The sequence below is a fragment of the Pipistrellus hanaki genome, assembly GCF_964339955.1.
Source record: "Pipistrellus hanaki genome assembly, chromosome: 5".
NCBI lineage: Eukaryota > Metazoa > Chordata > Mammalia > Chiroptera > Vespertilionidae > Pipistrellus > Pipistrellus hanaki.
This window is the reverse complement of record NC_140507.1, coordinates 44,758,261-44,785,113: the sequence shown is the minus strand read 5'-3', so window position 1 is coordinate 44,785,113 and position 26,853 is coordinate 44,758,261. Positions and strand designations below refer to the sequence as shown.

Here is a 26,853-nt window from a genome sequence, read left to right as displayed (position 1 = left end):
CCAAGGCTCAGGTAACCAGGGATGGCCGAGGCTTGAGCTGCTGGCAGTGGCAGCAGCAGAGGTGTGATTGGGCATTGCCTTTGCCTGATCGCCATTTCACCTCCTGCCCTTGAGGGCTCCTGGACTGTGAGAGGGGGCAGGCTGGGCTGAGGTACCCCCCACCTAGAGCATGAATTTTCATACACCGGGCCTCTAGTGATATTATAATGGAGCTGAGTTGTTAAAATATTTTAAGAACTTTTTATGTTTGGGCAACAGGTTCTACCCTTTGGAAGGTGATCTAAATCTTTGAGACCACAAAACTATTTTAATACTATCTAAAAACTTTATACTAATTGGGTACTATTGTAGATTCCTTCATGGATATACACACCCCATCTTTGGACAAGCACCAACTAAGTTCCCATGTACCCTCCTCACCAGTAGTGCATGTAGAGAGCATGCCTAGGAAAATGAGTCATTAGCTTCTCCTTTTACTAAAGGAAGCTGAACATAGTCTTCTTATTTTAGGGAGTGAACTGAAAATGAAAATACCTTCTTTATTCCATTGGTGTGTTCTGAACTTGCATAAATTGGTGCTGGCAATCTTAATATATAGTTAACCGTACTTTGTATAGATTTAATAATAAATGAACACATCTTGCAAGGACCTCTTTTCTTGCTTTGTATTTGGAATGTCCAAAAGAACTGGACATATTGAATGATTCCAGATGAGAATGTTTCTGAAACTACTTCAGAAGACAAATCCTTTATTATGAAACCTTCTTATCTGATAGGTATCTTACATGTAAACATTTTTTTCTAAAGATTATTAAAGGTTTTTTTGTTTTTGTTTTTGTTTTTACTTCCTTGGTTGCAGATTTGCTTTAACATTTTGTTAAACTCCAAGAGCTCCCAGTGGTAAAAATATGAGCAACCAGTTTTGTCAACTCATTGCTACTTCTGTGGATGTGCCCTCTGGGAATGTACCATAGCTGACAGGTTTAACCAATACTCTCATCAATGTATACTAGATCCATGCAGTAGACAGACATAGTCTTCCTTAATCCCCAAATGGCTTTTTTCCTTTTACCACCCCAATCTGACTTGAAGATGACTTACATTTTGTCCTTTCTCTAACAAAAAGATTTTTGCTTTTATTTTAGTTAGCCTTTTAAGAGACTTTTTAACTTGACCAGGCTAATGTAGCTTCCTTTTTCTTGTATTTTTTAAAGATAGCCTTGCCACCATTGATTATGTCTCTAGGAAGACATGTTAGCAGCATAGTAGCCTTTCTCAAAACTTTGCAACTTGCCCCATGCACTTTTTCTGCAAATTAGAATGGTGGTAATCAGTGTGACTTGGAAGTCATGGTTAAAAATGCCAGAGCCACCTTCAGTTTCTGCCACTTGCAGCACTCACCTCAGACCATTAGTTGGGAGGGAAATTTCTTTATTATTTTATATTATTTATCACTCAATCACATCTTTTTGTGGAAGATTAGCCTAACTTAAAAAAATACTATGCTGAAAATCTTGGATCCTTCTTCAAATTCCTTTTATTTTAAAAATTAATGAATAATATCCTATAACATTTATTTAATGAAATTATTCCCCTACACATCCAGGAACTACTACTTAAGGAAGATACGCTACTTACCCTGTGGTTTTGAACAACCCTGGATAAATCACTACACCACCCAGTTACTTAGGCAACCAAATCAAAACACACACAATCTCTCCACAAACAAACAAAAAACTAACACACACAATCTCTGAAACAGTCTTTTATTAAACAGTAAAGCAAAACTGCAACACAATTTTAAACACTTGTAAGTTAGGTAACAAAAGGGATGCAAAATTTTTTGCAGAATGATTATATACCAGTATAATCATATAGCTAAAGTCATTCATTGAATCGTACACAAATACAAACATAAGATTATTCCATGATTAAAAGTAACCCAAATCTAGTAACTATAATTTATATTAATGAATCTCTTTTCCTATATTTTAATATTTTATATTAATTTCCTTAGCAAATGGAATCTACAAACTAAATTTTAAAAAACTGTTAAGGAATGATTAAAACTCTGCATACTAAGTAGCTGGGCTTACAGAAAACTCTGGGAGAAATAGTGAGATAAAATACTGAGAATATTATCAATTAGTTTACATGAAAACTCCCATTTTATTCATGATTCTGATACTAATACGCTCAAAAGATTTTGCAAAAATTGATCTTCTAGATACTATAAATATACTTTGAGACCAAACTCTTTGTAACTATTGTAGATGTGGTTTACATAGGTGAGTCAAACTTAATCCACTTTCATATATATTCCCCAAAAGATCTAATCTGTGCCAGAGATAACACAAATCTGGAGTAAAAACATGTGGAGTTGATTATTACTATTTACTAAGTACTTTTTTCCATCCTATTTCTATTTTTCCTCAAAATTTTTGTATTTCAAACATCCGTACAACCAAAGCTCATCTTTTCAGATTTCAAATTATTTTGTGTAAAAGGAAGTTTTCAATCACAAAATTTTCCAACTTGCCAATTCAGCTTCAAGGAAAAACCCCCACTTCATTTTTATAGCTTCTGTTTTCAAATGATTAAAGAAAACCAACAATCCTACCTAAATCTCAGTATTAAATACAGTCATGCACTGCTTAATCACAGGGATACGTTCTGAGAAAAGCATCACTGGGGAATTTTGTTGTGCAAGCGCCACAGGGTGCACTTACACAAACCTAGATGATCCAGCCCACTACCCACACCGAGGCTACATAGTATTCTACCTGTTGTATCTTCAGTCTGCCATGGACTGAAACATCCATTATGTGGGCGGGTGGCTGTATAATAACTAACAACCCCTAACTTTTGGTTAAGTTTCAACAATACTGTTCAGGTTACTCTCATCAATGATTAACTACTAAGATTGCTCTTACAAATGTGAAACCAGTTTTTCCTTCAGGATAAGGGAAATGGGAAGGAAGAAGCAAATGAAGAAGAGGCACAAGATGGTAGACAGGGTACATAAAGCTGTGCATTCAGAACATGATTTTGGTCACTTTTCACAACATGGTTATTTTCTTGTATCTCCTACTACTATATAATAAAAGACAGTGCTGAATCTAAATTTGATAAGACATCAAGTTTCATAAATATATGCATTTCTAATTATAAAGTCTCTACATTTTCATGTTTTCATAGACTAACATAATACACAAACTCACGGAAGTCGGTTATGCTCTTAATTTTGCCTAGATCTGACATTATCTTCATAAATATTCAATGAAGCCACAAACAAAAGTACTATAACTTCTGGAATCTATCCAAGTTTTTTTTAAAAAAAAGATCAGCAGCAATCCGTAACAGAGAAAGGATATAGATCTCTTACTTTCTTTTGCTTTTCGTATCAGTTGTTTGAAAAACACTAGAAGCTGACATGAGGTTTTCTATATATTGTCCAAGAACTTGGTTTTCTGATTTTAGCTTCAGATTTTCTTCCTTCACTGCATCTACCCTTGCAGAGAGGTCTATATTAAAAATAAAAAAGCCCATTATTGATAACATGATGGCAATGTTTCCATTGTATAAAATGCTCGAGTCATTCTTGAGAGAACACAGTCCTTAAATTTTCTATTTTAAAATTGAGATTACTTGAGATGTTAAAGTAAACAGAGTGCAAATAGCCAAAATCCCTAAAATGAGATTTCACAGTAGACTAAATGTTATTCTTTGTAAATAGCATGTATGTTGACTAATACCTAAAATAGTTTTTAAAATGTGGTAGGTGAACATAACTGAATTTATATATTGGATACAGAAAGCTGGTTTCCAAGCAATTGAACATTTTGTATTTTTACATTAGCAAAAAATTCAAAAGATGTAGTTCTTGACGATCAAATAAAACATCACTAACATTCATTCCTTTAACAACTAATTCCTGGGTGCCCGCTAAAGCCTGGCACTCATTGTTCCAGAGGCAACAATAAGAAAAAACAAAGGTCTTTGCCCTCACAGAGCTTACGTTTTAATGTGCATTTAGGGGGCCCTAATGGGGGTCAGGAGAAAAAGCAAGAAGAGCAAAGGTCACCGAAAGCAAAAGGAAAGTAGCCCTTTTACACAGTATAGTCAGGGACAGCTATTTTGATCAAGGCAATTTGACCACAAACCTAAATTGAGAGAATGAGCCTAAAATAACTATGGGAAAAAGCAGAGGGGAACAGCAACTGCTAGGACCCCGAGTGGAAGCACAGAAAGAACAGTGGGGGGTCTGAGGGGCAGAGTATCTAGGGTATAATGTAAGAGGCCCTGTGTATGACATGGCTCTGAAAGGCAGGAAGTAATAGACTTCCAGAGAATAACTTGGCTTTTATTAATAGTGACACAGGAAGCCACTAGAGTGACATGATCTGCTCACTCAGGTGGCAAAACACACACACACACAGCCACAAAGAACCCCAAAACTCAACTTCTTAATTTAATTGAAAACCAAAAGATGTTTCAGTGTTAGTATTAATTTTATGTAAGACATTTAGAAAATGAAAAACTCAGATCAATTCCCTTTTAATCTCTGAAGTTAAAACTGCTTTTATTACAAAAGTAAGACTTAGTACCACAATGTTACCTTATTAAAAGGAGCTCTCGTGTACTAAGTAGCATTATGTTAGACTTTAAGAGGGAAGCTTAAGGACACTATTTGACTTCTTTATTGAAGCATATTTGTTCTTTAAAATCACCAGTCAACGCTACAGGCCCCAGGGAGAAGCTGATGGGGGAAGACCATTGAAATGGGCTTAAAATTTCTACTTTTTAAAACTGTATAATAACAAAATTTAACAACACAAAGGCTTACAATTTCAATTAATTTATATTACTCAAGAAAACTACAAAATGCAAGCTAACCTTCAAGTGTGTGTTGGAGTTCCAACACTTGATTAATAAGTCGTGTTTTTTCCTCCAGTTCCACCTGATTTTCAGCATCAACTGCTGTAATAAAAAGGTTCAAATTTACCATTAACATTAGGTACCATTATGTGGGTAGCACTTAAAGATCTGCAAAATGTTTTATATTTATTATCTAACTTGATTTATGCAAGAGACATATGAAGCAAAAAGTTCTATTCCCACACTACAGATGAAGACACCACGGTAAAGATAAAGTGTTTTGCCAATATCTCACAGTTAAGAAACAGAAGCTGCCTTGAATCCTTCCCAGAACTAGAAGGGATATAAATAAGTAAATTAACCAAATCCAAAACTGTAAATATCCTTCTCTGTTCTTTCCATTACTTAATAAAGCAAAAGCACCCACAAAACCAGGATTATACAAAAGGAAAATAAAGAACATACCATCCATGTCAGCATTCATCATCTTGGGTAACAAACTTTTGGACCTTGGATACAAAATCCTTGGCAACTGGTCTGCAATCAGAAAAAGAAACATAAACACAGAGAAATGAAATTTAAGCTTGTTTTTCAAAAGAAAATTATACCACCCAGTGGGATCCTTTCACTTGCTTTATTGTTTCTTTTGTGTGTGTGTGTGTGTTTAATAAAATGTACATTTTATTAATCAAATGTATAATCAGTTAAGTATAACACAATTTATAGGTACCAAGTCTTCCCAATGGCTAAGTAAGCAAAGGATTATGTACAAATAGTTTACAAAGAGAAGAGAAAGAGCTGAGTTTCTTGGTTATCAGAGCAATACTTAATAAAATACAACTGTACATCTATTATTATTATTATTATTATTTTTAAAGATGATCAGCCCTGGCCAGTGTTGCTTCATGGTTAGAGTGTTGTTCCATGTACTGCAGGGTCACAGGTTCAGTTCCCAACCAGGACACATCCCCAGGTTTCTGTTCCATCCCTGGTCTGGGTGCTTATAGGAGGAAAACAATTGATGTTTCTCACATCAATGTTTCTCTCTCTCTCTCTCTCTCTCTCTCTCTCTCTCTCTCTCTCTCTCTCTCTCAATGAGGGGAGGAAGAGGAGAGATAATGATCAATGCTAGCAGTTATGGAAAAACTATTAAAATAATGTCATTGTGCATTAATATAGTAAATGCTTCACATATTTTAATGCATCAAATCAATAGAACATTGGGATTTACAGATGTGGACACTACATCTCAAAGTTTATGCATCTTGCCTTAGATTTCTGAGCCAACGTCTGTACCAATTATTTGAACCCAGGTCTAACTATAAAGCCCCCTTTCCCATTATGCAATGGAAGACACGTTAATATGACTTTAATTCAAGTTTGCCAAACATTTTGCAACTCTTGATGTCAGATTCCTTTGATATTTCTACTAACTAAGCAACTGAAGATAAATTACATTCCCTTCAAGCTGCACCAACTGTGAACATGGTTTGTTTGCTTGGGTCCGTTCAGGTTCTGACTTGTTCTGGTTACATAAATTCACAAATTAAGGGACTGTTTGGCCAAACAAGGATCTGAACGGGAGGCAGATCCCGCGGAAAAGGTTATGTATATTGTATATACAATCGTACATATTGTGTGTACAGCACAGACTAGAGAGAGCGAGCTGTGGAGTTCAGGTGCAGAAATGGGGTTGGAACCATGGCCTAGCACGTTCTTAACACAGTTACGTCACAGTGCTGGGATCCATGCACTGCACAACAAAAGCCCTGCTCTTCGGGAATGTATCCCCTTTCTCGGTTTTAACAGAACCCTCCAAAACAGGTCACCCAAGAAGATGCTAACCCGGGAGCTACTTTTCAACGCCTGCACAGATGTCGCCAGCCCTCACCGTGCCGCTCATTTGCCCCCCTCTCCCCGCCTCGGCCTCTTCTCCCCCCACCTCCCCTCCGGGGCTGGGCAGAGCAGCCGCGGCCAAGTGCAGGCGCGCCAGGTCCCCCCGCGCCCACACGCCCCCCCCCCCCCCCGCGGCCCCATTTGAGGGCGGGGATGCTGGACAGCGGCCTGGGCTCCAGGGCAGCGGCAGATGTTCCTTCGGGGGCCGCGGGCGCCCCCACGCCCGGAGGAACCTCTGGGCCCAGCGATGAGAAGATGAGAAAAAAGAGGCTGCGCGTTGGTTCTGCAAAGGAGCCAGGTCCCAGCCGCCCACCAGACGCCCAGGCCCCAGGCCGCTCCTCCCGGGCCCCGTGCATCAGGCGCAGTCCAGCCCGCCCCGGCCGCCGGGTCCTCGGCGGGACCGAGGCCACAGCTCCAGTCGCCCGGGCCAGACCCTCTGCTGCCCACGAGCCCTCACCTGCCGATCCAGGCGCCGGGAGAGGTAGGTACCTGGAGGATGCTACAGGCCCCGACGCTGGGAGCGATCGCACCGGCAGCTCCGCCCCGCTCCGCCCACAGAGCCTGCGCCGAGCCCGGAGTCCCGCCCCGTCCCGCCAATCCCCACTCCAGAAGGCACGCATGCGCATGAGCCGCCCAGCGCCCCAATCGTCTGCCCTCCTAGGTCCAGGCTCCACCTTTTGCCTTAACAACAACAAAAAAAGGACATTGGCATCCAATCAGCATTTAGGTCATCGGGGGCGGGTCCTGGACCAGCAACAGCCAGTGACAGCACAGAAGGGAAGTTAGGCGTGGGAAAGCGACGCCAGCGGGGGGCGTTCCCGGGTCTCCGCGGGAGCCTGAAAAATGAGGTCACAAATCCGGTAGGGAGACTCTGACAGCTGTCAGGAAGGAGGTTGGTAAAAGGAAAGGCCGGGCAAGAGAGAAATCCAAATGTAAGAAAGGAGCATTCGTGGACATAACAGACAAAGAAGGCCAATGCAATGCCGCGGTCCCTCAATTCTGAAAGCAGACTCTTCCATATTTTTTTTTTCCACTTCCCAAGTCGCAAATCTCCTAAATGCACCTCTAGTAGATTGTCCCTCTCCGCAACCCTTCCAAATACCATTTAATAATATTTTAGAGTTGACAAAATACCTTCATTGCACATTGGTATATAGCGCTTTCTCTCACCTTGTTCCATATTCATCCTCGCAACAACCCACAGAGAGAAACCGAAGCTTAATAGTAAACAAATGTCTTGCTCAAGGTAACACACGCACTGTGTCAGGCTTTGGAGTGTAATGCAATCTGGCTTGACACCATTCATAGATAGATGGCCCTTGACATAAAGCAGATCCTGTTGGTTTTCAATATATGTTGAGTACATGGTAGTAACATATTCCTGAATATTAGGGGTGACATTTTGACTACCTGTTTCTTCGCTTTTTACTTTGGGTGCAGTTTGCTGATATAGAAGAATCTAAATTATTTTATGCTGAGTGAAAATAGACAGACAGAAAATGTACAGTCTGTATGATTTTATTAATACAAAGTTCTAGAGCAAACAAAGTGTATCTAGTGTGATAGAAGCTAGAACAGGGGTTGCCTGGGGTGGAAGATGAATGGAGGGTTGACCTCAAAATATTATGGGGGAACTTTCTGGTGCAATGGAAATGTTCTATAATATCTTGATTGACATGGTAGTTACATGGTGTATCCTGTAACTTAAAACATGTGTATCTGATGATGTATTATATTTCTGTAATAAAACCAATGAAGATTTCTTTAGGGTTTGAAATATTCTAGGCATATTTCTTGTGTTATTTTATTCAGTCCTCAAACAATCCAATGATCTAGGTGTTATCAATCCCATTTTACAGATGAGAAAAATCAAGGTTCAATACCATATAGCTAGTGATAGGCTGAATCGAAACCTACCTACGAGTATCATAATACCTACTTTGTTGAATTTTTATTAAAATTGTCAAAATTAAGTAAAAATAAAGCACTGCAAACACTTTCCAAAGTGAAATGCTTTGAAAATACAGCCCAAAGAAGGTGGGTTGGAACTTGCAGCCTAACCTAACCAACTCAAGTTTGTACTAAGGCAAAAATACCAATGTCCTTCATAGGACTGGAACAAAACACAGGGACTCAAAGGATAACAGTCAAAATACCCAGGATCCAACACACAGTTATTCAATGTATGAAGAAGCATAAAAATCTCAACTCACATGAAAGTTATCAATAGATGACACACATGTTGAAATTATCTGGAAAAGATTTTAAGCAGCTATTTAAAAATACTTGAACAAGTGATCTCTAAAAATCTTGAAACAGAAGTTATAATAGAAAGTATAAGCAACATAATAGAGCTATAAGTAAGAACCAAATGGAAACTTTATATCTGGAAAATAAAATAAGTGAAATAGAAAACTGTCTGCAAAGACTCAATGACAGGATGGAGATGAAAGTGGAAAGAGCTGGGACCGGTTTGGCTCAGTGGATAGATCGTCGGCCTGCGGACTGAAAGATCCGGGCAAGGGCATGTGCCTTGGTTGCGGGCACATTTCCAGTGGGGGGTGTGCAAGAGGCAGCTGATCAATGATTCTCTCTCATCGATGTTTCTAACTTTCTATCCCTCTCTCCTCCTCTCTGTGAAAAATCAATAAAATATATTTTTTAAAAAAGAAAGTGGAAAGAGCGACTGGAGGCTGCCTCAGTAGAACTCATCCAATCTGAGCAACAAAGAGAAAAATCAACAGAGAGAAAACACCCCATAACCTCAGGAATAAAAGACCACAAAAAAGATCTAGCACTTATATAATCAGAGTTCCAGAAAAAAGAGGAGAGTATGGTACTGAAATGCAAGGGTGGGAAAAGAAGTGAGTACATAAAACATTTTATTCTTTTGAGTTAATAAAGCTATTATAATAATCATATCCTGCATGCATTTTTCCACATGAACAACTGTAAATGTACTATTGCCCACCCCTGTATATTTAAAGAAATGATGGCTCTTCAAGTTTGGAAAAAGACAATTTCATAAGGGGAAGGGGAAGATTAGAAAAATAATGTCTAAAAGGATCTGGGGATGGGGTGAAATGAAGACGACTTTGAGAAACACTGTTCTACACTGAGTACCAATATCACTAACATCACAAAAAGGACCCACCAGATAGCGATTACTTTCTGATGGAAGAAGGGTGCACCACTATCTGTGAATAGTCTTGTCAGGAAAAAAAGAAAAGAAATTGCAACCTGACCTGATCAAGCCCCCAAAATATCAATATGTCAATTTTACACAAAATACAGAATATATATATATTCTACCTCCTGGATAGCATTAGCAAAATATGGCTATGGAACAAAACAACAAGATAGTGTAAGCAACATAATAGAATAGCAATAGAGCATTCACAAAATATTGCAAATTGAATAAAACAGTGTTGCTGATACTTAAGTTCTGCCCTTGAAATAACAAAATCATGAAGAAGAAAAAAGGCACACCCAAGTGAATATAAAAAGGGAGTTGAAATTTTGGCAAAGTAATCATGAAACAATAAAAAAACAATGCTCCTTTCTTTAAAAAAGAAAGTAATTTGCACTGGAGGAAAAAATGGAAAGAAAACCTGTAGGTAAAAAGATATTTAAAATACATATTTTTTAAAAAAACAAACAAAAATCCTATGGTTTATATTGGATGTATCCTTGGATGATAAAAACCATTTAAAGGATGCTAGTCAGTAGAATATGGTTATTTTAGAGCATTCACCTTTTTTAAAATTCCAGAACCCAACATATATCTTGTTAGATAATTTAAAATTTAAAGGAAGTCTAAAACAAACTAAAAAAATAACATACAAAAAGATAATCATAAGGTTAGAGAGCAACAGAGCATTCACAAAATATTGCAAATTGGATAAAACAATGTTGCTGATACTTAAGTCCTGCCCTTGAAATAACAAAAATGTGAAGAAGAAAAAAAGGCACACCCAAGTGAATATAAAAAGGGAGTTGAAATTTTGACAAAGTAATCACAAAGTGAACATTCATTAAAGTTTATATTTATTTTATACAATGTTCCATTCTTGCATTATATTTTTTCCAATAAAATGGTTTAAAAATAGGCACTGAAGTTTGCTTCTTTTGAATAGAGAAAACATACAAGTACAAATCGAAACCACTGAAATTGCATAGAAATATTTGATTATGATGAATATTCATATGATCTGGAATATGCATCTATTAATGTCAAACTATCTAAATAAAAGCAGAAAATTAAAATATTTTCATAGAGAATGAAGAACTCCAAACTGAAAACTGTTGTTACAAGGCAATTAGTTTTATGAAGAAGAAATTATAATAAAATATGGAACTTACAGATGATTTTGATCTTCCAGTCTGACACGCTCTCATCATGCACATAAAAACTTCTAACTTGTCTTTAGTAATTAGAGGGTTCTAAACATACTGTGGATATTTTAAAGTGAAATATGCTAAATGGAAGCATTTTGATAACTTTCAAGTGTAACCAGGTGTGTTCCCTGATATTTTAAGCTCATTGATTTGCAAAATGTGTTTCACTTCATTTCTAAATAAGTACTCATATTTTCCTTTTTTTCCCCTTGAAAGGTTATTGAATTCGTTGGAGAATGAGTGCTGTCCCAAACTTGGTGAGTAAGGAATATATTCTACTAGCTGAAACTTGATTAACTAATACCACAGTTAATAGTATATCATATTGCTATTTGACAAATTAGGTTGTTCGTGTGTACTTTTCTCAGGATTATAATTTTATGGTAATAACCAATAGTTAGCTAATTTGATCGGAATCATTTTCATTCATTTGTTAAATAGATAAAAAGAAATTACCAGTGTATTTTTAGAGTTTCTCAGATGAGAATCAGAAGGACATTAGGGTCTCCATGGAATCAAGCTTTGAACTTAGCAACATAATTTAAAATAATTAGGAATGATTATCCAGTCTTGATGCTTATTTTTCTCTTGACATAGTCTTGTCTAATCAGTGCTTCCCAAACTGCATACCTCTGGTTGTACAAAATGAGCTTTTAAAAATAGTTACAATAGCTGAATATTTTTTAAAATATGTTTTTATTGATTTCACACAGGAAGGGAGAGGGAAAGAGAGGTAAAAACATCAATGATGAGAGAAATCATTGATCGCCTGCCTCCTGCATACTCCCTACTGAGGATGGAGCCTGCAGCCCAGTTATGTGCACTGACTGGTAATTGAACTGTGACCTCCTGGTTCATAGGTTGATGCTCAACTACTGAGACATGCTGGCCTGGCTACTACATGTTTTATTGTATTAAAAATATGAGTACAACCACTCTCAATTTGCAGATGCTTTGCCTAGAACAAAGCCAAGTTAAAAAATAATACTTAAATGGTTAGTTTAATGTAGCAAAAACTATGACGTTGGTGTGCAAATAACTGGTTTGAAAAGTCCTGATCTATCAAAAAAGCAATAAGCATTGGTTTGAAAAGGAGGAAATCTGGGTTCCAATTCTGGGTTTTAATCTGTATTTGTTCATTCAATTCTTCGTGTATATTTGCTGGTTAGAAAATTTATTTTAGTGTTTATTATGAGCTACATAGTGTAGTGTATTTGAAATTGATGACACAGCTGGGGGGGATGAGTCACTTTACTATAGACCCCTGTTTCCTCAGATGAGGGTTTGGAATAGAGTTCATTCTGCTTCTCTAATATTGTATAAAATAACACCGAGGAATTTATCAGATAACAATACCAATGAGTTGTAGTCGATGGTTCCCCATATTTAAGAGTGAACCCTTGATGGTTTGGTTGTGTTTGTTTGTTTGTTTGTTTGTTTTTGTTTGTTTGATTTTTACCATTGTGCTCTTGGCACCATGCCCGCCACAGGTTCTGAAGGCTCTCCTGAGTGAGTTTTCTTTGCTCCATTCCAGCTTCTATAGTGTGGGCTTTCTCTGAATCTCTATATATCAATCTGCCATTATCAATTATGTCAGCTAGGTACATCTTCTACTAAATTATTCTAAAGTAATCTGCTTTAAAATCAAAACTAATCATTGGGCTCTTGGAGCATAAAAGGAGTTCTGTTTTAAAAAGACAAAGTGATTACTTAAAGGGCATTAGGAATCAGTTACAGTGATAACTAATATTCTATGAAAGAATGCACATGATTTGTTAGCAGGGCTCTAAAATGCTACGCTGCTCATGAGTTATCTTACTTTCAATACACAAGCATAATCTTCATCGTTTTCTGTTTCCCTGGTAACCACTTATACTTAAAATAATCAACTTGGGAGAGTTCTGTCAGGATGTGTCAGCATCTGAAATTTTACACTACTTACTAGCTAACAAGTTAGCCCGCTAGGATTTCATGAATGCCTGATTCCTTAAGTTCCTTGGGGGCACCAACTGATCTTCATTAGCGTAGCCTCATTGCCAACTACATGTGTGCACTGAAATATTGGTTGAACGAATGTTCTGCTCTGGGTCCTTACTTTTTCTGTCTTTAGAAAAGGCAGTGTCTGAGCTATGTTAGAGGATGACACTGGATTTCCACAGTGTCTTTCCTTCTCAGAGCTCACACTACTTTCTATCAAATTATCGTACGGCCCCTCATCACATCCCAGTGAGAAGCAGTTTTCTTCTTGGTTACAGTCGTGGCTCTTCACCCTTCCACAACATGAGGCGCACGTGGAACATCACCTAGAATGACGACTGATGTCACCTCATAGCATATGTCTGACAACTGTCAGGAGGTATTAAGACAAAGATACCATGAATGTCATTTAAGGGCACAGATAGGGAACTGCTAATGACTTCCTTACATTTATATATTCTCTTTGAGGTGGAACACTGCTGACCTCTAGTGGCAAAATTGATTCAAAATAAGTTCTAATAGTGTGGAAGATGTGCTGATTTTGAGAGACATGTGAAAATACCAGTGCTAAGATTAGGGCCATGTATCAAAACGTCACCACTGCCTTTTGCAGCCTTAGTGATCCATGCACAAAGTGGTCTTAAAAAAATAAGGTGCAGAAGGTGGCAAATTTAGTTATAGGACACACAAAGCACAGAGGGAGGGTTAACAGGGGAGACAAGACATGCACTGTAAGCACCAGCTTTCAGCACAGGCACAGCTTATCTTAATTTAATTTTTATTTGGAAACAATCTCAACTTCTGAAAATTTTCAAATACTGTACATCAAGAAGGGTTCTTTTTTATATTCCTGAGTAATTAAGAGTTAGTTGCCAAACCAAATACTTGCTAATTATTAAAAGAAATAGGGGTAAGACACCACCATAATCGAGGCATCAAAGTTAACCTCACTAGTGAAGAGATACACAGAGATTATATACCACTAATATGATGTAATGAGAACATAGTATCACTTCTGTGATAGTCTTGCCAAAGTATTGAGAAATATTTTAAAAAATAACCACCCTATGATGTTTAAAAGCATCAAAGTCATGGAAGGCAAGTAAGGATTGAGGAATTGACACAGCTGAAGGAGGCTAAGGCCACATGACAAGTACATGCAATGTATGTTCTGAACCAGGTGCTTTTGCCCTAGTGGACATTGTCTAGGCAAGCAGTGAAACTTCAGTGTGCTTTGAAAATTAGATGATAGTGATGTATGAATGTCATTTTCCTGATTTTCTCGGATGTATTGTGATTGTGAAGGAGAAAAACCCTTGTTTGTAGGAAATGTGCACTAAAGCATCCAGGGGTGAGGCAACTAACTTTTTAAAAAAATATATATTTTATTGATTTTACACAGAGAGGAATTGAGAGGGACAGAGAGTTAGAAACGCCGATGAGAGAGAAACATCGACCAGCTGCCTCTTGCACACCCCCAACTGGGGATGTGCCCGCAACCAAGGTACATGCCCTTGACCAGAATCAAACCTGGGACCTTTCAGTCCGCAGGCCGACGCTCTATCCACTGAGCCAAACCGGTCCTGGCGGCAACTAACTCTTAACTATTCAGGAATATAAAAAAGAACCCTTCTTGATGTACAGTATTTGCAAATTTTCAGTAGTTGAGATTGTTTCCAAATAAAAATTAAATTAAGATAAGCTGTGTCTGTACTGAAAGCTGGCGCTTACAGTGCATGCCCTGTCTCCCCTGCTGCCCTCCTCTGTGCCTTGTGTATCTTATAACTAAATTTGCCACCTTCTGCACCTTACTTTTCTAAGACCACTTTGTGCATGCATCACTAAAGTTGCAAAAGGCAGTGGTGACGTTTTGATACATGGCCCTAATCTTAGCACTGGTATTTTCACATGCCTCTCAAAATCAGCACTCATGTTAGGATTCATCTTTTACTTCCACATACTAGAAAAACTAATGTTACTCTTATTTTTAAGGAAAAAAATTATCATATAAATACCGTTTCCCTTAAAATAGGACAGTGTCTTATATTAATTTTTGCTCCCAAAGATGAGCTAGGTCTTATTTTCAGAGGATGTCTTATTTTTCCATGAAGAAGAATACGGTACACATTTATTGTTAAATAAAAATAAAGGAAATTTATTACCTATATACAGTACGGTAGTATGGTAGTTGTCAGCCCAAACCAGACAAACTGTGAATCCTACAGTATCAAGAATTTACTCATTTATTCAATGACAATCATGTCATCATCTTCTGGAACATAATCATAACAATCCAATTCCTGAATTTCCTGGTGAATTTCTTGTGACTCCATTTCTTTCAGAATCAATGGACCAAAACTCTCATGTTTAGCAATAGCACTGTCTTTAAATGAGTACTTCTTGTCAAGGTAGGCAGCCTGCTCGCAGTGCATTTGCAATGCAACTGTCAGTGATTTTCTCCCATGAATTCTTCCCCCAAGTCACAACTTCTTGCAGTTTAGGTTTCACAAAGTTTCCACGCTGATTTCTCTCCATTCTATTTTCAATGTAGTCATTAATTTCCATGCACAAATTGTCTTTGAATGGCTTGTTTATTGCAATATCAAGAGTCTGGAGATAGGCCGTCATTCCTGTGGGAATCATTATCTGATCTATTTTTCTTTCGTGAAGAAATGTCTTCATGTCTTTAGCACAGTGAGTGCTGGCTACATCCCAGACTAGCAGACCTCTTTGGCTCCCTCGCATAACAAGCGGCAGCATTAAATCAACCCACTTCCTTATAACTGCTTGTGTGGCCCAGGCTTTTTCAGTTTCAAGAATAAAAACGCCCAAAACACGTTCAATCTTTTCCTTCTTGCCTTTAGAAATGATTAAAGGTGGGATTTTTAGAGCCATCCAGATGAATTGCCAAAATACAGGAAACACGTGCACTTTCGTAAGCAGTGGAGGGAATGTACACTAAGGAGGCACCCCGCTGTTTAATTGTTGTTTGAGATGATTGGCCCATAAACACTGCAGTTTTATCCATAACAATCATGTTGGATTGTATTTAGAGAAGTCAGCATCATCAATAAAGGACTTGAATGCAAGTGCTCGCTTAATAACTTGAGTATCTTCCAACCTAAACAATGTTGTAGATCTTCTTAAAGACAGTTCACTTCGCTGAAGGAAATTATCCAGCCAGTGTTGTGATGCTTTGAAGTCTTTGGGGGCTATGTCAAACTGTGGTGCCATTGCAAGAGCAAATTCTTGAATCTGAGCCCTATTCACATCCAAAGCCTTTGCTCTCCTGTCAACAACCCATTCACAGATTAGGTCTTCCACCTCAGAAAATAGTGGTTGCTGACCTGATCCACACTTGCGCTTTTTAGCATTTCCCTTGTCCACTTGTTCAATGAGGTTACCATACTCTGCTTGCCATTTTTGGACCAATCGGATACTAAACATCTTCTCTTTGCAGAAAGCAGTAAGATTTTGGCCCCAAGAGTCTTTCACGATTCCTTTCTTGTACTCCACGGAGTAGCTTTTTCTTTTTTTCTAGGGGTAAAAAAAAGGAATTGGGGTACCAAGGTGGGGGGAGGGGGATCACTTAAAATGACACAGGGAAGATCAGAGGGGGGAAATCAAAATGGCACAGGAGAATCAGAGGGGGGATCACCATTTTAGTAACCCCTTTTGATCCTCCTGTGTCATTTTGATTGCCCCTCTGATCCTCCTGTGTCATTTTAAGTGATCCCCCTCCCCCTACCCCTGTGCCACTGAACACTTTAACCAGACTTCCCCCCTACCCCTTTATCAGACATTTACCCCTGGGGCCTGCCTGGGGACTGTCACTGGGCTTGCTAGGGCCTGGATCTGGGCTGGAGCAGGATCTACCACTGACTGAGAATCTTCAGTCATCATGAGGGTGGCCCCGAGCATCAGGTAGTGTCACCAGAGACAGATCAGCACTCACCACCTTCGCCGCATCCCCTCGGCTCTGGCTCTAATTCTCCTGTTTTTCTACACGCATCTGTGAAAGTTTCCTCCTCTCTCCTGCCTCCCGCTCACCGCTCACTCTGACCTCCGCTCCGCCTCCACACAGCAGTGATGTCAGGACTCTGCGTAAGGTCACTGGTTGCTAGACACCAGTGGGGGCAGCCCTCGCGACCAGTTTACAGTAAATTAATTTTCATTCTGAGACAGAGCCTAGGGGGGCCTTATTTTGGGGGGATGCCTTATATTTCACTCAGAAGGAAACTTGTAAGTAGGTCTTATTTTCGGAGGATGTTTTATTTCCGGGAAAACATGGTATAACATGAAAATGTGATAACTTATTATTTCTTCACACAAATAAATACAGTTTTCTAAGTTCTCTTGCCATCCTAGTTATGGACTATATATACATAATTATTTTCACATGGTTGTAATCACATCATAGGTGCAATTTTATATTCTACTTTTCTTTTTTGAACATATTGCAATATTGTCAGAGAGCCTCTGGGGTTCTTCTTGCCCTCTAATTCTATGATTACATTTTTGAAATACTGACCCCATAATATAACTAGGAGACAGTATTTCATTATTCAATACCTGCAATGCAGGCACCTTATTGCTTCTACCCAGTCAGTATAATACAGTTATGCTATATATCTAGAAGTTTCTATCCTGATGCATTGTCATTTGACAACAGCTTTGAAGTCACTCAGACCAGGGCTGGAATTCCAGCTTAGATTTGAACAAGTCACTAAATCTTTCTGAGTTCTAGGTTTCAATCTGAAATATAGGGATAATATTTATCACATGATATTTGTGAAGATTAAATAAGAAAATGGATGTACAGTTCCTAGCACTGTGCTGGGTATGTAATACGTTCTGAATAAATGTTTGTTGTTATTATTATTCATCATCTCAGAGATGCATGACTAATTAGTAAAATTGGACTTACTCCAAAGATTTAATTTTGTGATTCAGTTTTATTTGTGATGAGAAATGGGTTACTTTTTAGGTAGTTTCAAGTTTCCAAAGAGTTAAGTAGGAATTCTAAAGAAATGAACTTATTTTCTAATCATCATCAGGATTGAGAACCTATAAGAAAACTAGAGTGACAGCTGATTAGTCATCTTTCTCCAACACCTTCTTTAGGTTTTCTGCCTTAAAAAAACAAAAAGTTTAAAAAGCAACAACCCAAGCTCTTAAAGATGTAGTCACTGGAACATAAAAGAAATATTACACATGCAGTTTGCTTTTTAAAAACAGTCCGTTTGCTAAGAATTTGCTTTCAAAAAGTGGTCAGTTGGCTCTGAGTTTGCCGAATTTCTTGCACAGTCCAGTGATTACACATTTTGGAAAAAGGATAGTATCCCAGCTTAAAAACAGGACCCATAAAGAAGTTACTGTTTATATTAGTAAAAAAAAAAAAAGTTCTATAAAATGGTTCTTTAAGAAATTCCTTAAAATAGAGGCTCTCCCTGTTTGGGCAATCAGTAAATATTTCATAGAAAGGCACTGGCTGAGAAGTTTAGTGTGTAGGGGCCAACAGTCACTGCAAGTGTGACAGAGTCAAATTACACATCAATTACATCTTATTGACAGAAATTCTATTTTTACACTAAAGCGGGAGGGACAGGAATCCACTATGTAAGTTGAAAAACATTTAATATCATGAAGCTCAAGCCATTTCAAATTCTAAAATAAAAAAGAATAAGAAACATAATTTAAAAATATCTTCAAATATCTTTATAAAAGAAGCTTTTCAATAGTTATTGTGACCTTAGAAAAGCCCACCAACCTTGCTACCACGAATGAAAACGAAAGCAAAATATCATGGGTGAACAGATGCTGATAGTCTTTTGTCTGATGGAGAAAGGTACTGAAGATTCAGAGACATAGCAAAGGAAGAATGTGTTTTAAAATGCACACTTTTTCAAACAGCTTTGACTAATGTCATGCTACCGGCAATGAGAAAACCATGTGTGCGCACAGCCAAGTACTCTGAGCCAAAGACATTAAGCTGATTAAGTCAAAAGGAAAAGAAACCTGTGAAGAGAAACAAGGGAACAATGACTGAATGAGGAAGAAGGCCATACAGACCAGAAAGAAGCGCTGTTGGCTGCTTGCATCCCAGGAAGGCTTGGGGAGGGAAGATCTATTAATAGGTGGCTCGCTCTAACAGAAAGGAAACAAGGGAACACTAGGCTGCGGAACCATTCATGTGGGCTCTGCCTCTGAGTCCCTTCCATGTCCATCGTTGAGGATTGAAAGTGAACGCTCAAGTATCTGTGAAAGCAAGACTTGTCTTCCTGGAATGGCTGTGACAGTAACTCTGGTTCTGTGATCAGATCACATGTTCTTTCTAGTAAGGTCACTCATAGCTTTGGGGCCATTTGAAATTCGTATTCATAGAGTTGCGGCACAGCTGAAGCTGGTTCATGCATTTTGTCCTGCTCTTTTATTTATTTACTTATGATATTTTTATTGATTTCAGAGAGGAAGGGGGAGGGAGAGACAGAAACATCAATGATTAGAGAGAATCATCAGTCAGCTGCCTCCTGCACGCCCCACACTGGGGATTGAGCTCACAACCCAGACACATGCCCGGAATGGGAATCGGACTCTGACCTCCTGGTTCATAGGTCCTCACTCAACCACTGAGCCACACCAGCTTACCCTCAGAAATCCTTTAGATTTCTTCTTCTTCTCTGCCACTCCAGTTTCCCTTTGAAGGCTCAGAGAACATTTAAGGGCTTCCCAAGGGAGTCCCAGGGTATTTAAGGAAACAAGGCTCTCACCCTCAAATTTTTAGCAAGTCTGGTAGACAGAAGGCCTGTGAAGGTGGGATATCTGAAGCTGATCGAATCTAACTGGGGAAAAGAGCCGCTCGCCCATTCTAAGCAGGGAGCCATCCTGGGAAAGGCCAGCCTTCCCTTAGCTCATGAGCTTGGGTCAATAAAATTCACACCTGATTTTGGGGGGGTCTCCTCTGGATTTTTCTCTAGAAAAATAAATTAGCACATTTATGAAGATTTCATATACATTTAGCATAAAACATTCTGACTCCCTCGCCTCCCCCCCCCAATAAAACAACTTTCTTTATTGGTTAAGGTATTACAGATGTGTCTGACTCCCTTTGGAAAAATGAAGAAAAAAACACATTGCTGGTACAAGGCATCTATCTGGTGGATGGTTTGTCTTTTAAAGGGAAAGTCACAATATTAATGCTTACCCTTCAATGAGAAAATTAGAGAACACTCTTAATTACTGAAAACATTTAGAGACTGCCCTAATACTCCATTTGTTAAGCTTGTATATTAAAACCAGGTTTTGCATCATGCTAGATCATTTATTTCACTGAAGTGGATTTCCTCTGATTGAAGATATTTGCACAGAAGGAGCATTTACAATTTCTAGCGAATCATTTGTGACCCCAGAGCCATCCCACTCTCAGAAGCTACTGAGAAGCAGAGTTAATCTCCCCCCCCCCCTTCTTTTTTTTTTTTTTTTTATTGAATCTCTTATGCTAAATCTGCAAGGCATTTTGCTGGGCCAAGGGAGGTATTCCTGATGCCACTGTCCATATTAGCTTCAGCTTACAGGAGCAGGTATTCCACCGGGCCAGTGCCATTATCTCGACTTATGTGGATCCCAAATGCCAACTAAGAAATGCTGAAATTCCTGTCTTTGCTGGTGCAATGACTGTACTTTGTTCATGTGCACTAAAAAATAAAAAATAAAAAAAAATAAGTCTACCCTACTTGAGATGATCTTTTTTTGACACCCCTGAGGATGTTTGAATAACCCTTTAAATTAATATTCATGGCCAAATTCATTGGAGGGTGTAAAGTGAGGTCTTGGGAGTGCTTCACTGCTCCTGACCAGCACAGGGTGACACTAGCCTCATCCTTGTGTACTTGGTCTCATCTGCATAGGATCCTCCCAAGGGGTCCAGTGTAACCTGGCAAAACCACAGCGCAGCAGACACCAGGGAGCTGGGAGCTGGTTGCAAACACTGGCTCCATTTACTGCCAGAAAAAAAAGGCCTGCTCCCTTTTCATGGATAAGACTCCTGCTAGGGCTCAGTGTGTCTCCCAACTGGCTAGCCACAAGCCCGTTTCCTTCTTTAGCCCGTAGATAATAGAGGGTGAGATGAAAAGGAATACAGACCCTGGATACCTTTTACGGGGAGTGCTAACTAATGCAGGGCCTCGTGTCTGATCTTCTGCTGGCTGAGGGGATGGCAGATGGCCCTCTGAAAGCTTTTCAAACCCGGGCTGCTTGCAGCAGGGCTTGAGGGGGTATTGTTACATTTCCCGTTTAGTGGCAGGAAGCAGCACCAAATAAAAGCACACAATTGTGCCTCTTCTCTGGGAAGCTTATTACAACCTTACAATGAGGGCTAATTGGCTGAGGCCAGAAGCAGATGCAGAAGCAGCTTTGAATATCACTCAGGAGAGGTTTTAAGAGAGCAGGGGCCGGGAGGAGGCTGAGGCACAGAGAACAGCCACGGGAGGAACATCGACAGGGAAGAGGCAAGGCCGGGATGAAGAGGGAAAAGAGAAGCTGTGTTATTTTAATCAGAAAAGATCCATGCTCCTGTTTAAAGAATTTCTTCATACCCACCTCCCACTTCTTCCCCAAGCCTCCTCATCCGGAAGACGTCAACAGGCAGGCCTGGCTTACAGAGCAGCCACCACAAGACACTGCTGTTACCATGACAACTGTAGTGAGCAAGTCTTGGAGCCTTTAAAGGAACTTTTGTGTGAGCTCCTTGAAATGGACAGAGGAGGAATGAAAACGTACTATATGAACACTTGCTGTACACCAGACTAGTTCAAGAAGCTTCCTTTATTTTATTTAACCTCCCAAACATTCTTACTAGTAGATCCTTTTGCCACTGAGGAAACTCAGGCTTAGGGATGTTAAATAAATTGCTCAAAGTCTGACAGAGTCAAATTCAGGCATTTCTGACTCCAAAGTTCAAATCCTTCCTGCCACACTATCCTGAGTCAATTCTCTCAATAGCCAGGTCATGGCATGTGATAGTATGTGCTCAATAAATGCTTTCTGAAAGCACAACTAAACCGAACCTGAAGTGGAGATGGGGAAGAAACTCTAAAAAGTAAAAATAATATGGGAGAGCTGATACTAATAATAGTAAATTTTCAGCTAGGGAATGGCCAGCATAACTGGCCCTCAAACCAATATACACACAAATTCAAGCACAATTGTTGGGGGGGCGGGGGGAGGGAGTATTGTCTATTATGTGCTGAAAGTGTAGATATTTTAAAACCGAAGCTCTGTCCTACAGTAGCTCACAATCTGTTGGGTAGGAAACATATATATCAAGGACAAAAATGTTGTGAAAAAATATAGGTAATCAGATTGGAATTTTCAGGAAGGAGAAAGGAAACTGGAAGGTCAGGGGAAGCTTCCTGGAGGAGGTAGTGCCTGAGTGAGTTCTTACAGAATGAGTAGGAATTAGCCAGGCAAGAGAAGGGTGAGCAGTGATATTTCAGGCAAAGAGAGCTCCGCAGTCAGAGGCATGAAATAGCCAGCACGTGGATAGAACATTAAGTGTTTCCTACTGAGCCCAACCTGTGTGGCAGAAATGACACTGAAGAGATCCTTCTTCCTGGCTCGATCCAGGAAGAAGGAGACTTTAAATAAATGCCATGCTAAGTGTCTTGGACTTCGTCCATCAGAGGATGAGAGGCATTGATTGTTCTCTGAAAGGAGAGGGAGTGATACAGTCAGTGTGGAGGAGAGATTTGAAAGGATAATAATTGAAATAGGAAGAACAGTTGGGAGGTTGATGTTGTGGTTTATGTGGGAGATAATGAAGGCCTTAATCAGGGAAGGGGTGGTTGGGTTAAAGGCCAGGTGTATTGGAGAAATGTTTTCAAGGTTAAGTCAACAGATGATTGGATGGTGAGAGATGTGACTAGGACAATGATGTATGAATTTCTAGCTTAAGGAACTGGCTGGATGGTGGACCATTCATTAAAGTTATGAGTCAGGAGTAGGAGCAGATTTGGGGTAAGGGTGAGGAAGATGAGTTCATTTGACACATAGGATATATCTAGGTGTCTAGTAGTTAAAGAATCAGAAACTCAGAAGAGAGATAAAGACAAGTGATAAAGGTTCAAAAGCAGAAGTCTGAAGATAGTTTCTTCTGCAATCATATCTATACTGAAGGTGTGTTTTGTTTAGAACTTTGTGATAATATTTTAAAATTAGAACATGGAAAAATCAGGAAAGTGCACCAAAATTTTTCTGCATTTCTAGGATCTTGAAAAAATTCTGTTTATTTGCATTTCCATTCTTCCCTGGCAACAGTCAGCTGGAAATAGGAAGCAGCTGTGCTCTCTGAGTAGGGCTCATGCTCTCCTGGGAGCCATAGTCCTCACCTGGCTGGACCCCTGGCCCTCAGTGAGGCTCAGCATTGGTTGCCATTTTATCACAATTGCTCTTTTGCCTTTCTTATAGTAGAGTTAAGAGGAAAGTAATATTTTCTTGTTTGCTTATTTCAATCAAAAGTAGAAAATGAAATCTAGTCTAAGATAACAGAGTATGTTTCAAGGAAAATGGTTATAAGAAATGAAAAAAGTTGCCATATATTTGATATGCAAACAAAGGATATCCTGTTGAAAGAATTAAACTTGAGACACCATTGTGAAATAAATTACATTAAAAGCAGTTGCTGTTATATTTAAAAGATGCATGATAACTTTCCACTTGTTTGTGTCATCTTTAATTTCTTTCATCAGTATTTTCTACTTTTGATTTTATAAGTTTTTAATATTATTAAACTGTCCACAGTATCCAAGCAAACTACAGACTTAATGAAGTCCCTATCAAAATCCCGATAGCATATTTTACATAAAAAGAAAAAAACTGTAAATTTATATAAAATCACAAAAGAATCCAAATAGTCAAAACAATTTTTTAGGGGTGGGAGGTGGGGAAGAACAAAGCTAGAAACATACTTCCTAATTTCAGTGTAATAAAAATATATTACAAAGCAATGGTAATTAAAAAGGGTAGTACTGGCATAAAGACAGATATATACACAATGAAACAAAATAGAGAGCCCAGAAATAAATCCATGCATATATAGCCAAATGATCTCCATCCAGGGTGCCAAGAATACACAGTGGGGAAAGGATAGTCTCTTCAATAAATGGTATTGGGAAAACCGATTATCCACATGCAAATGGAATTGGACTGTTATCTTATACATATACAAAAAAAACAACTCAAAATGGATTCAAGACTTAAAATGAAAGAACAGAAGCTATAAAACTCCTAAGAGAAAATTTAGAGGAAACACTTCATGACATTGAAGTTGGCAATAATTTCATGGATAGGACATCAAAAGTTCAAACAAAAAAAAGCCAAAATGGATAATTGATACTACATCAAACTAAAAAGCTTCTGTGCAATAAAGGAATCAACGAATAGACTATAGAGGAAACTCACAGAATGGGAGAAAATATTTGTAAATCATATATCTGATAAAGGGTGGTTTCTAAAATATAGAAGGAACTCCTACAACTCAATAACAAAAGCATTAAAAGCCCAATTGAAAATGTGGAACTTGAATAGACATTTCATCAAGGAAGACATACAAACAGCCAACATATATATGAAAAGATGCTCATTGTCACTAGTCATTAGGGACGTGCAAATCAAAAACATGATGAGATATTACCTAACACAATGTAACACACACACACACACACACACACACACACACATATATATATATATATATATATATATATATATATATATATATTGTTAGCTATCATCACAATGTTATATATTGTATATATTGTACACTTTAAAAATATATATATATATAAAGGCCACAAGTGCTGGTGAGGATGTGGAGGAATTGGAGCCCCTTTACACTACTGGTGGCAATGTAAAATGACACAGCCGCTATGGAAAACAGTACGGAGGTTCCTAAAAAATGTAAAAATAGAATTACTGTATCATCCATCAATCCTACTGCTGGATATTTATCCAAAAGAATTGAAATCAAGGATCACCACTCATCATAGCTAAGATGTGGAGCAACCTCACTGTTCGTCAATATATGAATGAATAAGCAAAAATGTGGTATATACACACAATGGAATATTAAGACTTAAAAAAGAAGACAATATGCCACAGCAAGAACCTTATTTTACTAAGTGAAATGAGCCAGTCACAGAAGAACAAATAATATATGATTCCACTTATATGAGGTCTGAGGTATCTAAGGTAGACTCATGGAAGCAAAGACTAGAATGATGGTTGCAGATGCTAAGGGGAGGGAAAGGGACAGTGGTATAACATTTCAGGTGTGTAAATGAATAAGTTCTTGAGATCTAATATATAACATTGTGATGATAGCTAACAATACTGTATTGTACACTTTAAAAATCTGTTAAGAGGGTAGATGTCATGTTGTGTTCTTACACCATTAAAATTAAATTAAAATTTTAACTAAAAAAAAAATGCATGTTGAAAAACCCAATGAACTGAAAAAGAGAATTGAAATTTCAATAGTTTCTTTTGGAAATTGAATGAAATAAATTATGATATACTATTGCCTCTGTCCCACAAACACATTGCCCGACCCTATGTGTGTTTGAATTTGCAACCTTTATCTTAGAGTCACTGGTATATAGCATCATGGACAGTGAGAATGGAATTTGGAGGAGTGGATGAGATCATTTAGAGAGTGTGTCTAGAGAGAGGAGAAAAGTAGGTCAAGGGCAGAATTTTAGGGAAATACTTGAAGGTAAGGGTCCCCCAAAGAGTCTGAGAATGATGAGAGAGAGGTTAAAGGAGAACCGGAGCAATGTGGTAGCATTAAAGCCAGGGGAACAGAAGCACAGAGGAAGGAGAGATCAAATACTATCAAATGTTTGCTCTATACTATACCATAAGACTCCCAGAAAGGAGGCCAGTCCAGCTACTGCATAGCTTAGACCAAAGATCTCCACACCACCTTGGCTCACAGTGCCTTTAAGTCTAAGTCATTTTTAACAATGCTCCAAAGTTCGGGGAATACCCAACAGTTCCATGAAATAAGTATTTAGTCCAAACATCAAATACAAATATTTATATCCTTCAAACTTAGTAACCATTTGACACATAGGATATGTGGGCCTCTGTTTCAAATACTACACCTAAACTGAAAGAAATTTCAGGTTTTTAATTTCATTCTTTAAAAGCTACTATTACTTACTTATGGGACATATGAGTCCCTTGAGCATTTCACAAATTCTCCCATCTTCTCCAACTGACATCCTCATTACCTGCTCTACATTGATTTTTATACAGAGCTTGCTTTTATCACAGCAACCACAGAAAACCCAGCATTGAAAGAGATGTCACTGAAAGAAAGGTAGCTCAACTAATGTGAAATTGTGAACCACTCCTAGCCACTGATTCCCACAGTGTCTGATAGAGATAGAGATCCCCCCCCCCCGCCTTGCCCACTGCCCGCCCCGAATCCCTGTGGGTTTGCTGTACTTCCGTGGGGCACTTTTTGGCACACACTTTGGGAACTGTGGGGTTAAAGCTGATTTAGAATCCTATCATTTATATACTTGTTTCTATGGAGATGCCTGCAATCCATACAACTAACCTATAAGTGAATTTATGGAGCACAACTGGTTTGTAATTGGACTAACTGCTGTCACTGCCAGTTCTCCTGCCCCCAGACTAACA

The 26,853-nt window shown here is 38.6% G+C and overlaps 1 protein-coding gene and 1 long non-coding RNA gene across 2 annotated transcripts in view; one reads left to right on the top strand and one right to left on the bottom strand.

The window, feature by feature from the left end:
• Window positions 1–1,752: 1,752 nt before the first annotated feature.
• SCOC (short coiled-coil protein) lies at window positions 1,753–7,400 on the bottom strand (the record flags this gene model as incomplete). Its single annotated transcript, XM_084884279.1, has 4 exons — window positions 1,753–3,524; window positions 4,897–4,980; window positions 5,344–5,415; window positions 7,232–7,400. 4 exons carry the CDS (start codon window positions 7,398–7,400, stop codon window positions 3,382–3,384), a joined length of 468 nt encoding a protein of 155 aa, XP_084740405.1. The 3' UTR covers window positions 1,753–3,381.
• A 3,987-nt stretch (window positions 7,401–11,387) lies between these two features.
• Window positions 11,388–26,853, top strand: part of LOC311622851 — a 141,491-nt gene continuing 126,025 nt past the window's right edge. The window contains exon 1 of the long non-coding RNA XR_014795039.1: window positions 11,388–11,429. This is a non-coding gene — a long non-coding RNA (uncharacterized lncRNA). The remainder of the gene's footprint in view (window positions 11,430–26,853) is intronic.